Raw genomic sequence first — 12721 nt, 5'->3', positions numbered from 1 at the left:
ATTTGTTTGCTGACTTATTTTGCTAATTCACCGCAGTAATAGTGTTAACGTTGATGTTCAGAGCCATGCACAGCACATGTCATGCTGTATGTGACTGCACCAAAAAAAAAATAGCATTTTGCTGTGGTTGCTTGGCCCGATTTACAGTTCCTGTGGAATCGGTGTCTGTAAAAATGATCAGGAGCGTTTGTCCCACTGCGATGCATACGGTTCGAATGGTAGCAGACACAGTGAATGAAGAGGCCTGTGTAATATACTGCATGACATGTTCACACATAAACATAATGACTTTGTGTCAAATCTCAAAGGCGCTGTTGACTTCAATTTATAATATAAATACAAAGATGACACTCCACAAAGATGGAAAAATATTTTATTTCTCTACCTGTCATCTTCCACATTGTGCTCGCCTTTATCACTGTATCTCTATATGTCAGGATAAATTATGCATGCAGAGCTACCTACAAAACCCAGCCAGCCACATAATTAAAAAGAAAGAACAACTCAGCATTTTTTTCAACTGTGGAACAGAAAAAACATGTCCTAAATATACAATGTCATACATAACGGGATAAAAAAAAAAGGCCTTCAATCGTATAGAAAACTAACGGCAGCTTTACTGTTCAAATTAGATGACAAATCCTCCCCCCCCCCCCCCCCCCCCCCCCCCACACTCTCTGTGATCACAGCAACCTGACAAAAGGGAAAAAGCAAAACATATATATTTTATATTCTCCACCTTTTGACTCCCGCTGCTGATTTACATAGTGGAAAAACGAAATGTGATCATTGAGGAAAGACAAATGCAGTGAGGCTCAGCATCACAAACACTCCGTAACAGGTGTTGAAAAGAAATGAAGTGAACGTCTTAACAGAAAACAAAGCGATCTCATTAATGCAGCCATCACTTTATCATATGTTTATAGCACTGGCTTGTAAAAACACCCACAGTACTGTGTAATGATGGATTCGAAAACTGATAATGAGGACCAGTAACTCATGGTCAGCTGGGAACTGAATGCAGCCGGGAGGCAACTGAGATGGAATGAATTATAAAATTATTAGCATTCATGTCTGAATAATTAAAGCTGCTTAATAGAAACAGAGAACTATAATTTTCCTGCCTGCCTGCATTTGTTCTTATAATTATACTGATGAAACAATGACAGTGAAGTAATAGACATTCTGCTCCACATCAACATTTTTCAACCATCACACAGCGCCCAAAATCAATGATCAGTTCGGTTTTAGATCTTTCAGCGTGAGCCCAACTGGTGCGACACCGCGCCTCAGTATCTCAGATCAGTTTCATCTAATAAATATCCTGTTGAACTTGTGAAAATTTGTTTGCATTTTAAAAGAATAGTTTGACGTTTAGGGAAATACCCATTTTGCTCTTTTGCGGAGTTAGATGAGAAGATTACTATCACTCTCATGCTTGTTACCTCAAAGCCAAATAATAAGCAGCCAGTCTGGCTCCGTACCAACACCGAAACTACACAGCTTACATATTGATTGTCAAACCTGGACAACAAATGTTCAAAAGAATGTAATTAAATTCAGTTTAATTTAGATTTAATTAGATTTAATTAAACTAGTACAAACAATAACACAGTGTTTTATGTGTTGTTGTGTGTCAACAAAACATGACATGTAGTCCTTGCAAAAAATACTAAAACATACAGCCCCTTGTAAAAAAACAACAACAATTTTCTATTCTTTCTTTTCTATATCATAAACAAGCAAATGTTAATTATTAAGTGTTTTGCCAGTTTTAAACACATGCAGGCCTGCAGTTTTTTTTTTAATTTCCAGTCTTTCAGTCCTAAGCTAAACTAACAAACGTCTGGCTTTATCTTTATACCAGTATGCGAGTAAATCATTAAATCCCAAAATGTCAAACTATTGCTTTTCATTGCTATCACTATTGTGTTTATCATTATTTAAGCTTTTTTTCTCTTTTAAAACTTAAAACCACAACAAGCATGTTCAACAACCCAAGGAACATGGTGATGATGTGATTTCTTGGCAAACCCTTCCGTCTTGGCGGTAGCACTGATTAGTCATCATGCATTGCTACTGGGGCTTTTTTATTTTATTTTTTTATTTTGCAGGGCAGGCTTTCAAAAGAAGCCAAACATGTACAGTTTCTCTCATGAAGCAGCAGAGACAAACCCCGGTTTCCACATGGGAATATATCTGTCTGAGCAGTAATGAAATGAGTGGAGCCTGTTTTCCCAGCAGCACTTGAGCAAGAAGATCAACTTAGTGCCAGTGTAAGCTAATGCATAAAGATGATGATACTGCTGAGACACTTCTGCTTAATTGGGCTTTGAGATGTCATACACTTAAAAAATAAAATGAGCCTTCAGGCACAATCCACTCAAAGCCCAAATCATTAGATTATGTTAGGGTTTCTCTTCTTCTTGAATATTTTCCGAATATTTTATACCAAATAAGTGCAGAATTTGCTCTCAGGTATTTTATGTTCTGGGCAGAATTTAATAAAAAATGAACATCTGTGTGCACTGTAAAACAGTGTAAAACAACTAAGGTATTACATAAAAAATTTAAATATGAAATTGAAGGAAACTGTATATGTCATATAATATACAGTATATATATTAAATACTTGGAAAACAAAACAATCTACCTGGAGTAAGAAAGAAGATTTTACAGAGGATTAAAAGACCACATAGAAAATGCATAGAAAGTGATTCGGACAAAATTAATACCAGCTTGATAATTAAAATTTCAAGTGAAATCTAATGTCAAGATATCCTACTCTAAATCGCACTTGTTTTCTTTCCCCAGACACATCAATGACTTTTATATAGTTATTTGTTTTAATTTGTGAATTGTAATATGTGCCAATCAATTTGGGAAGAATAATACACTTTTACTTTTGCTTTTTGGGGTTTCTTGTATTGTAATCATGAAATGTGCCTTTAAAGTTCGTTTGACCAAATTACTTAACAAATTGCAGCCAGTGGGGACTAAACTGTGTCATATGAAACAAATAAAGCAAGAACAGTGAGTTAAGAATTTTGGACATTAGTGCATTTTGTCAAGCAGTGAGTCGATCAAGAGTCTAGGCTGCAACCGGAATGTGAAAAGTCAGCAGTATTACAATCCTCTGTACACCAGGCCTTAAACTGGCTCTAAGTCCCAAATACATACTCAATGAATTTCACACTGGAGCTCTAAGAACAAAGTGCTCTCAATAACATACTTTCTCTCTTTCTCACATACTCACATACTCACACACACACACACACACACACACACACACATATAAACACACACACACACACACACACACAGGCATATATATGCTCCTGTCTGCACATTTTGTCATTTATGTACCACACCATAAAATGCTCATACAAAAATCTGTAAACAATGGCATTAAATCTTTACATACGACACCACAAAATGAAAAGAATCTGTAGATTGTTGATGTATTTCTCAATGGGAACTGTTTCCCATCTCTGTGAACAATGTCGTAAGTCTACTTCCTGTCCAAGATAGTTTTGCAATTGTCCATCTATCAGCTGCATAGCACCAACAGGTCCAGGATCAGCAAACACACAGTGAAAATGTACTCCTACACCATGGCCAAGGCGACCCTGTCAGGTGTCATTGGCCCCGGCTTGACCGAGATCCATAAGTCTTCTGTTTCGGACGAATTCTTTTTCTTCTTTGTTTCTGACCTTGCGGTTGCCATGGTGTCCGTGCAGCAGCAACAGCAGCTGTTGGCATGGCGACAGCAGCAGCAGTGGCAGCACACCACCAAAGTAGTGAGAAGGATCACCAGTGGAAGAGTTAGGAGCAGCACCAGGCAGACTGTGTTGTAAACACCCTGGTTGTGTTTGTCGACAACAAAGCTCCAGAGTTGGTTGAAAAAATCCTGGATGCTCTCAGTTTTAACATCCATGGCTTTGGGATACAGAGCTGTGACACCTTTTAATTGAGTCTCTGTGGCAGTTGTAAAGTTTTTTTAATCCTTTAGAGATCTGTGAAGTTCATGAGACAGAAAAAAAAGCTTATTAGGCTGTTATGGCAATAATTCAAGTTAAAAATAACCTGCTTTAAATTTAGAAGTTTTACTGTCAATGTTCAGGAAAACATCCACCCATAGAGGAGCTGCCCGGTCAGACATTTCTTTTTTTTAGGTGCTTAGTTTTCTATTTAGGAAAATCTGAGCTGAGATAGTTGCTTAGACTCACAATACTATCTGAGGGGGGTTTGTGTATGTGCTTGTGTTGTTTATATTAAATGGAAACCGTGGAACCGGGGTTTGTGGATGCCTTCTTCCTTCAAGTGTCCCTTTCAGGAAGTCTGACAGCATTTTTTTAAACAAACCGTAAAGACTCACTAATGTGTTTACATGAAGGTTTTCTTTGAAATACCTGTCTTGTGATGATTCTGTTTTCGAGGAACAAAACCAAAACCTGCACTTGAGCCAAGTTTGTTTGTGCTGCTTGAGATTTTTTGCTTTTTGTCCACTGGAGTCCTCTTGCTCTTTGGATTTGTGTTTAGTTCAATCCAGCTGTAGAGAGATGGTTCGATTTTGGTGTGACTGTGGAGAAAGAAAGAGAAAGTGAACAAAAATTAGCTTTCCAGCAGACAGCTTGTCTTCCTCCATCTTCTCTTTCTCTGCTTCCAATACATCTTTCTGTCTTCGTCTTTAACGTCTCTACTCGTGCTCTCCTCCTCTTGTCAATGTCACGTCAGACTTTTTTTCCCCAGCTTTCCCCTCATTAATACTGCAGAGGAGTCATTCAGGATTCAGGGCAGATCTCTCTAAGAGTCCCGCTGAGGAAGACAGGGGGAAAGAGAGAAAGAGAGAAAGAAATGGAAGGAGATTGTGTCTGAGGGACTGCGATATAGAGGTAACCAATCTTTCTAAGAGTCCCGCTGAGATGGAGAGTGTGACAGAGTGTCAGAAAAAAAGAAAGAAGGGAACGAGGAAGGCCAGAGAGACACCTGCTGCAGGAGATTCACCTAAATATACCAGGCTAATGGTTCCCTTTGGAATGGATAGATGGAATCAGAACTAATTTTTCATAAATGTCTGATTATAACATTTTCGTCTGGTCCTGGATGAAAATTCCTCTTAACTAATTAAGTGGGGAAGTCTGCGATGTTAGTTAAAGAGTGGTCTATCTCGTTCCTTTTTTCCCGCAGCGTGGAAAGTGATTTAGACTGAGAAATAATCTATCCACTGGTATTAAAAAACATGTTTTTTTCACCATTTTATGTTCCTTATAGTTCGTGGCTACGTAGCTTCTTTGTATGCAATTTGCAGGAGGGAGAAAAGATTGTCATCTCGCATTTGGTTGCTTCTTAGGCACAGAGAGAGGAAGATGCACCTGCAAGTGGAGAGCAAATCTATTTGCCGTGGGTGTCGCCATGTGTTGCGTCTCATGTGTGAAATTGGTTTACCCGCAAACTTCCCCGTTCATCTGCTCAACAGGAAGCTGAGCTCTTAAAACTATGCAACTAGAGATACCTGAAAAAACCCAATTTAAAAAGGGCTGCCTCACTGTGAAAACACGAGTGATCCAAAATTCGCATCTCTCCAGATTTGAAGTGGTGCATTCTTGGTTGCATTAAATAAAACGACATGTTTGCTATTGGATTTATTTTATACAAGGTATTTATCCTGGCATCACACAGTACATCAGTGTTGTTTGAGACCGTAAAAGTGCTTTTTATTTTACCTTTCTGAATTAAAGTGATCATTTTACCTCTTCATGTGGATAAAAAGCCTTGAGGAAAACAAAGACATGTGTGTCACAAATCCATTGCAATTACTAACTTAACTGACGACAGCACAAAAGTCTTTCCAAAAAAATCCAATAGTAATATCTCTGCTTTGTTCGTTTTCTGTGAGGTTTTTCGAGTTGTTGTGCCACCTTTTAACACAGCTGTGATAAGCACCTCCATTTATTTTGTGCACTGCATTGCAAGAACATGGTTAGCATCATGGTCTGCATTATTTGTTTTAGCCTGGACTGATTTCTTTAAGTGTGGTTCAGTTGTCTAGGGTGAATAAACAACAGGTTCAAAGCCTGATTAGAATCAAAATGTAGATTTCCATTTGGGATTTAGTTGATTAATTCTAAGAGGGCCAGTGGCTAAACAGGTGTTAAAACCACTGTTCTATGTGCAAACTCTATGTGCAGGGGTCTCTGATTATAAATAACATTCATAAAATGTGTTTTCCTCCACCTACACCATTTTATATATATATGTGTGTGTGTGTGTTTGTGTGTGTGTGTGTATATATATATATATATATATATATATATATATATATATATATGTGTGTGTGTGTGTGTGTATATATATACATATATGCACCTCCAAAAATGTGATGCACCTTATAGCTGCATAATGGTGGACTGATGGACACAGACTATATTGTGCCTATTGCTGCGAGCTGCTGTGTTGCCACCACAGGATTGTTGATTATTTTCTGTGCCTACTTGTATGTACACTACAGAGCATGTTGTGATTATCTTGGCCGAGATGCCGTCCCTTTGTGTACACTCTGATCTCTGTCACATTATGAAAACTCTGTCAAGACAGCCCAGAGTCACTAAACAATAAGTCATGTGTAGGAGAGAGACAAAGGCAAGCAGCAGAAAGGAGGAGTGGTCGAGCTCTATAGAAGAGATGACTCACAATCCATCAGTGGTAAAGTAATTAAAGTCACTGTTTTCACCATGACAGTTTCTGACCACAAACAATGAGACCACAGTAGCACAGTATGTCTAAACATAAACCATCAGTGGTGATCACACAAAGAGATAAAGCAAACGTAAAAACAAGATGTTAGATCTTCACTGTCACGATCTAATTTTGTCCTGCATACTGTATGTGTTCACAATCAAAGTCAATCAAATTAGTTATTTATTGTTTTATTATTATTTTTTTTTTAGGTATACACAATGATAACCACAATGATAACCAGAATAATTGAGCTATGAGTGTCTTGCTTGGAGGGAGGGTGGTGGGGGTCATTTGCAGGACTAGGAAAGTAACTGACGATGACGCACGCATGAACTGAGGTTGGTTTATGATTTAGCAAAGGCACAAACCAGAAGAGGTCATTAATAAAGAGAATACAGCCATGCATTTACAAATGACTGTCTCTTCAATTAAAACAATTTCCATGAATGTTTCCTTATATTATCTAATTGAAAGCAATTCTGAGATTACTTCTATTTTCTTGCGACATTGTGCTCTCCTGGAAACATCCATATACAGGAAAAGGCCATTTCTGGGGCACACAAAGCCAGGAAGGGGCTGAGCAACATGTTATGGTTGCACTCAGTTTGCCCCCGCTGCTTTTTAAGGAGCATGTGTGACCTAAAAGACAAAGTTGTGGCAGAAGGCAAGGCAGGACTCTTTAATGACTTGCCTCAAGCAAACATTCAAAGCTGATCCGTCACCAGTCAAAATTATTAGACAGCTCTTGGACATCATTTTGACTTGAGTCAACCACCAGTGATAAACAAAAAGCAGCAGCTTGTGTTTTGCAGAAAACGCGAGCTCTTTTGAATCACTAAGTGCAGCTGTTGAACTTGCTTGGCTGCAGGCCTGGTAATAATCTGGAGGAGTTTACTCCTCCACAGTGAGCAAGTGCAAAGGCTCATTACGGGTTAGACGTGTCAACTCGGTCGACACGTCTAACCCAACTCAGGGAAATGAGCAAAGTGGAGGACGTTCTTACAGTAACAGCAGGAGGAGGGAGGTGTCTCAGATCAAACTAACAAACATCAGTAGTAAATGTGTGAGTTAAATATGGTTTTGGAGGGTCCACTGAAGGCAGCAATAGAACATAATTCAATATGGTTGGTGCCACAAAAGTAGACGATATAGCAAATTGTTTATTTGAGGAATTAAATAAAAATAGTTAAATAGAAGAATTTGTCTCACAGGCAGGAAGAACATATCAGCTAATGAATGTAACTTGCTTTTCTAACTTCCTTTTAAATGTAACCACTGACAAAACAGTATTGTTGTTAAGAGTCTTCCAGTAGCGGCAGTTTTACCTGAAGTCACACAACAAAAGGCACCAACAGCTTAAACAAACCACTCAAAACATTTTGAAACTAATTTCAGTTGTTGGCACTCAATATCTGCCTGAAAGCAGCACCTTACCCCGCAGGCACTAGTGAAGTGGCAGGTCAGGTCTCCCCTCCTGTCTAATCCAGTCAGCTGCTCAAACGTCTGTTGTTTCTGTTTTGCCATCCGGCTTCTGCTCTGTTCTGGTCCCCCTCACCCGATATCTTGACAAGTCTTCACTTTCTGTTCTTGTTTCCCTCTCTGTTATGTTTCTCCTCCTCCCCTTCCTCCTCCTCCTCCTCCTCATCCTTCTCTCTGTGCATGTTGGTCACGACGTCACTGCACCCTGCCCACTTTGTGTTAGAATGGGCCCTCTGTTTATGGTTCCTGCATGGTGCGCTGCATTCTTGTGGTTTTACTTTACTCACACAAGCCACGAATTATGTCAGACAGGGGAACAACTTGGGAAACTGAATATTAAATATAATCATAAAAAGCCTTTATGAAATGTGCAATAAAAGAAAATCCTCCCAGCATGATCTGACCTGAAAACTTTGCAGCACCACCCTAAGTTGCACGGGAACATTGCGGCATTTGCATAATAGTACAAAATTACAGTTTAAAGGAACCCCACCTCTCAAAGTCAAAAACAAAAACAAAAAGAGGAAATGAAAGCGTGTACCACCAGGAGAAAAATCAGATGCAAATGTGATAGGAAAGTCAGAGGTCATGTGGAGCGGTGAATGTTTCGGGCTTTGTGGTCAATGTCCTTTCAGTTCAGTCCAGCAAAAGTGGATTTCTATTTATGTAGCATCAAAAAACTGTTACACTGGCCTTAAATAGCATAGTTACCTTCTTCTCGTGGGAAAGTTAATGAGCAGATATGTGCTCACATACAGTTAAGTGTGTGTGCATCCTAGCAACTGTTTAAGGGAGACTTTTTCACTTTCATTTTTCTATTTTTACATTGTCAGTTTTTAAATTCAGCTTATTATTATCATTATTATTAGTAAGAGGTTTCTTTAACATAGCAAAATCAAAATCACAATATGGATTTTAAAAGAAAAAATGCATGCATCCTTCAGCTCACGTATGATCCGACCACCACTGCTTTTAACACTGTAATGATTTACTGCAGCTACAGTAGATGGAAACATTTTGTCTTAAAAGCTTTGGAACACACTTCCTGACCAGCTGACTCGCTCAAAATGCTGTTGGTTTTTTTTGTTTTTTTTGTAGCTATAGGGCATGGTTACATGAAAATTGATGAGACGAGTCTGGCCATGTCTCTAGGTGTGTCTGAGCAATCTTAGAATAATAGCAACCAGCACCTACACACACACACACACACACACACACACGGCAGTTCACAGAGTGCTGTTTGACTGGCAGGCCATGCAGTGTTACACAGCGAAACTATATCACAGCTGGTGTTGAGGCTCTGCACTGTCCAGTCACCTCAAGCAAGTGTTGATTAATGACCTCAGTGTTGAAGCACTTTCCTTGATGGAAATACTTCTTTGCGGTGGTTTATTAGAAAATGATTTCACTATATTTTTCATTTACTGCTTCTGCAGTGATTGCCACTGCAGAGGTATCTGCATTTACACCTCATCTTTTCATTGCATAAGATGTCTGATGGTTTTGATGCATTTTTAAACCTGTGGGGCTCATTAAAAAAAATCTGTTAGATTATTAACGCCAGCAACAAAAGGTATGATCTGAATAATGCTGTTGGATCTTAAGACCAATGTGTCTATTCACGTCTGCTGTAATTTTAAGAAACCGGCTGCCTCAGTACAAATGAGCCATAGTTTTTGGATCCATAAATTGTCAGGATTGTTTTTTGCCATTTTAAAAGGACCCTATTATATCTTCCCTCCCATCTCCTTCAAGGATACCTTATGTTCCTTATGTGCTGTATGTGTCTCATTTCCTCAGTGGAAACTAAACTCCCCATTTACACCACATTGACCCTGTGCTAAAGTGGGTGTAGCTCTCAAATGGTTTATAGAAACCTCATTCTTAGTTGAGCTCACCTAAGAGGGAAGGTGCAGACAATATATTCCTTTATCCACAGCTAGAGTCTGTGGTCGGACAAATTGCAGGAAAGACCACCGGGCTCACACTGTATCACCGATCGTACTGTCATGATAGCAAAGAAAAGTGACTGTGACATTACTAGTAGCATTACGAAAAGCCTGGTGGAATTACTGGACTGTGCAAAAGGGCATTACAAATCACTACAACTTGCTGATTCTGCCAAGACACACACACACACACACACACACACACACACACACACACAGCATGATATAAGCGAGTACGAGCCCAACACTGTGCACTCTATGAGCTTTTGAATGTGAGTGTTAATTAAAAGTGACTACAGGGTCGCTGTAGTGGAATCTGACAAGTGTCCAGAAATAGCCTGCTAATAAAGTCAGTCCCACCAGAGGCAAACCTAGCTATGATTCAGTCCTGTGAAATGTTTGGGCCCAGCGCTTTAAAAACAGGCACTCGGCAACACGGAGAAAGACATAAGCAGCCTATATAAGGAATTGTCTCCAGCTCTCAAGGAAAGCCACTGTCAGTGAGCTATTAGCTGGCATGTAAACGTCCACAGGGGCACCTTTGGGCCCACTCCAGCTATGAGGTCAGTGAGTGCTATTTTTGCATTATGTAATAATGTTAACATAGTTGCATAGTTTTTGTGTGACACAAGCTGTAGTCTGGGACTAAACTTTGCATTTAACATTTCTTTTTTGGCTTGCGAAGAACAGAACTTTGGGTTGAGTCTCCTGCATAAATAAATCGGCTGGAGGATGAAGCTGTCAGCTCGCAGTCAGATAAAGTATTTTTCAAAGTGCAGTGGGGACTTTGTAAGTTCCTCTCTGCTCCTCAGTTTTTCCAAACAGCAAACTCAGACGTCGTGGGAATCAAAACTTACTCAAGTTAGCATTTTGGGTTAACACGGCTATATATGTGTTCAAAGGAGCTAAGAAAAGGGCAAAAACCGTTCCCCAAGGAAGTAGTAGATAATCTCTGAACATAAACAGATGAGGGTTAGACCAATATTTTTGGGAAATCCTTACTTGTTGTCTTGCTGAGATGCAGATGAGAAAATGGACAGCGTGGTACTAGCAAAATATGAAGCTGGAGCTAGCAGCCAGTCGCTGAGCAGGGGGGAGAGACGGCTGTCTAAAGTTGGCAGAATCCCCCTCGCAGCACCTCTGAAGGTCACTAATTAACGAGGATTTGGTTTGTTCGACCTGTACAAAAACAAAAAGGGCAAAAGCCCAGTGCGGCCGACAAATCCTTGGACAAGTCTAGTTACCAAGGCAACTAACACTAACAGAAGCTCCAGGAAGTTAGTACTTTCAACCAAGAAATCCCATGGTTTTTGTATGGATTTAACAAATTAGATTTCTTATGTTAATTATGAAAAATGAAAAAGTGCCGGTAAGCAGATTGTTTTTTATTACATTTAGAGAGAGCTGGGCTACCAAGCCATGTGGTTCTGTGCCAGGCTAAGCTAACTAGCTACTGGTTGTAGGTAAAATATTACAGTGCTGCCAAGAGAGAGGTGTTGATAGTCTCATCTAAGTCTCACCCAGATGACAAGCATATTTCATTAGGTCCTATTCAACTCTTACTAAGAGTTTAAGTCTTGTTTGATTGACAGTCTCACAAGAATTACACAACAACTGAGTAATGACCTTAAATGGTCATGAGATAAGCAAGTGCAACAATGCACTTCTCTGTTTTGTGTGTGTTTTAATCTTTTAAAACTCTGTTCAATCTCGATATGTATCAACAACAGAGTAGCTGAATCTTCTGTTTGCATCTGTCTCCTCGCTTTATCCCATTTTCTCATCTCATTATTATCTCAGTATCCAGTCCCTCCCCAAGGTAATCGCTGTTAAACAGTGTCACTTGTTAACAGATAGGTCATCCACAGCAACTTAAGTGATTATTAATTTGCATCAGGAGCTCAAGTAAACTAAGACATGTTGACCACAGAAATGTGATTTGTTTTATTTCCTGTGCACAGTTCTGTGCTTGTGCTTCACACATTGTGATTCACACATCTTCACACACTATTGATTTGACAGCTGTAGGCACGCATGTGTAAACCGAGACTGGAATTCAACTTGTACAACTGAAGTTAAGATGATAAGATAAACTGTTTCTTTCCCTTCACCTAATCTGACTGGCATCTTAATTTATTTTACGTCTCCAACTGAAATGTTGCTGGGAGTCTTACTCACATACCATTACAACCTGATTTCCATTCAGCTCAATTCAATTCAAACGGTGCACTCATGTGTGCATGTGTGCACTGAATTAAGGCCAAAATGCACTCTGACAAGGCTGCACACTCCAACACATACAGTGCTACTCTGTACTTACACGATGCCTTGCACTAAGTTTAGAGCATGTGACATTGCTTTTCCTGTAGGTGATGTGATAAAGTACAGAACAAACTCTCTGCTGAGCTCATCCCTCAGGTCACTGTAGCCCTGAGACACACTTTCATATGTGTGTCAGTTCTCATATCTGAAAGGCTCCTGAGGATTTCTGTGTAGCACAACTGATGCAGGCAGCATTAAAGAGTCCTGCTGGCATGCTGCAGAAATCAAAC

At 39.5% G+C, this 12721-nt stretch overlaps 1 protein-coding gene across 1 annotated transcript; it reads right to left on the bottom strand.

Annotated features, from left to right (window-relative positions):
* Nucleotides 1–655: 655 nt before the first annotated feature.
* Nucleotides 656–8334, bottom strand: LOC137098669 (uncharacterized protein KIAA0040 homolog). Its single transcript, XM_067475155.1, has 3 exons — nucleotides 8176–8334; nucleotides 4413–4582; nucleotides 656–4016 (listed from the first exon to the last, which is right to left on the bottom strand). Exon 3 carries the CDS (start codon nucleotides 3935–3937, stop codon nucleotides 3608–3610), a length of 330 nt encoding a protein of 109 aa, XP_067331256.1. The 5' UTR covers nucleotides 3938–4016; nucleotides 4413–4582; nucleotides 8176–8334; the 3' UTR covers nucleotides 656–3607.
* Nucleotides 8335–12721: the final 4387 nt, after the last annotated feature.

The sequence above is a fragment of the Channa argus genome, chromosome 14 (genome assembly GCF_033026475.1).
Source record: "Channa argus isolate prfri chromosome 14, Channa argus male v1.0, whole genome shotgun sequence".
In the NCBI taxonomy this organism is placed as follows: domain Eukaryota; kingdom Metazoa; phylum Chordata; class Actinopteri; order Anabantiformes; family Channidae; genus Channa; species Channa argus.
This window is presented reverse-complemented; position numbering and strand designations above follow the sequence as displayed.

What these genes read in the sequence shown, in the direction of transcription:
- LOC137098669 (XM_067475155.1), bottom strand. Translation starts at nt 3,937, where the DNA reads ATGGATGTTAAAACTGAGAGCATCCAGGATTTTTTCAACCAACTCTGG.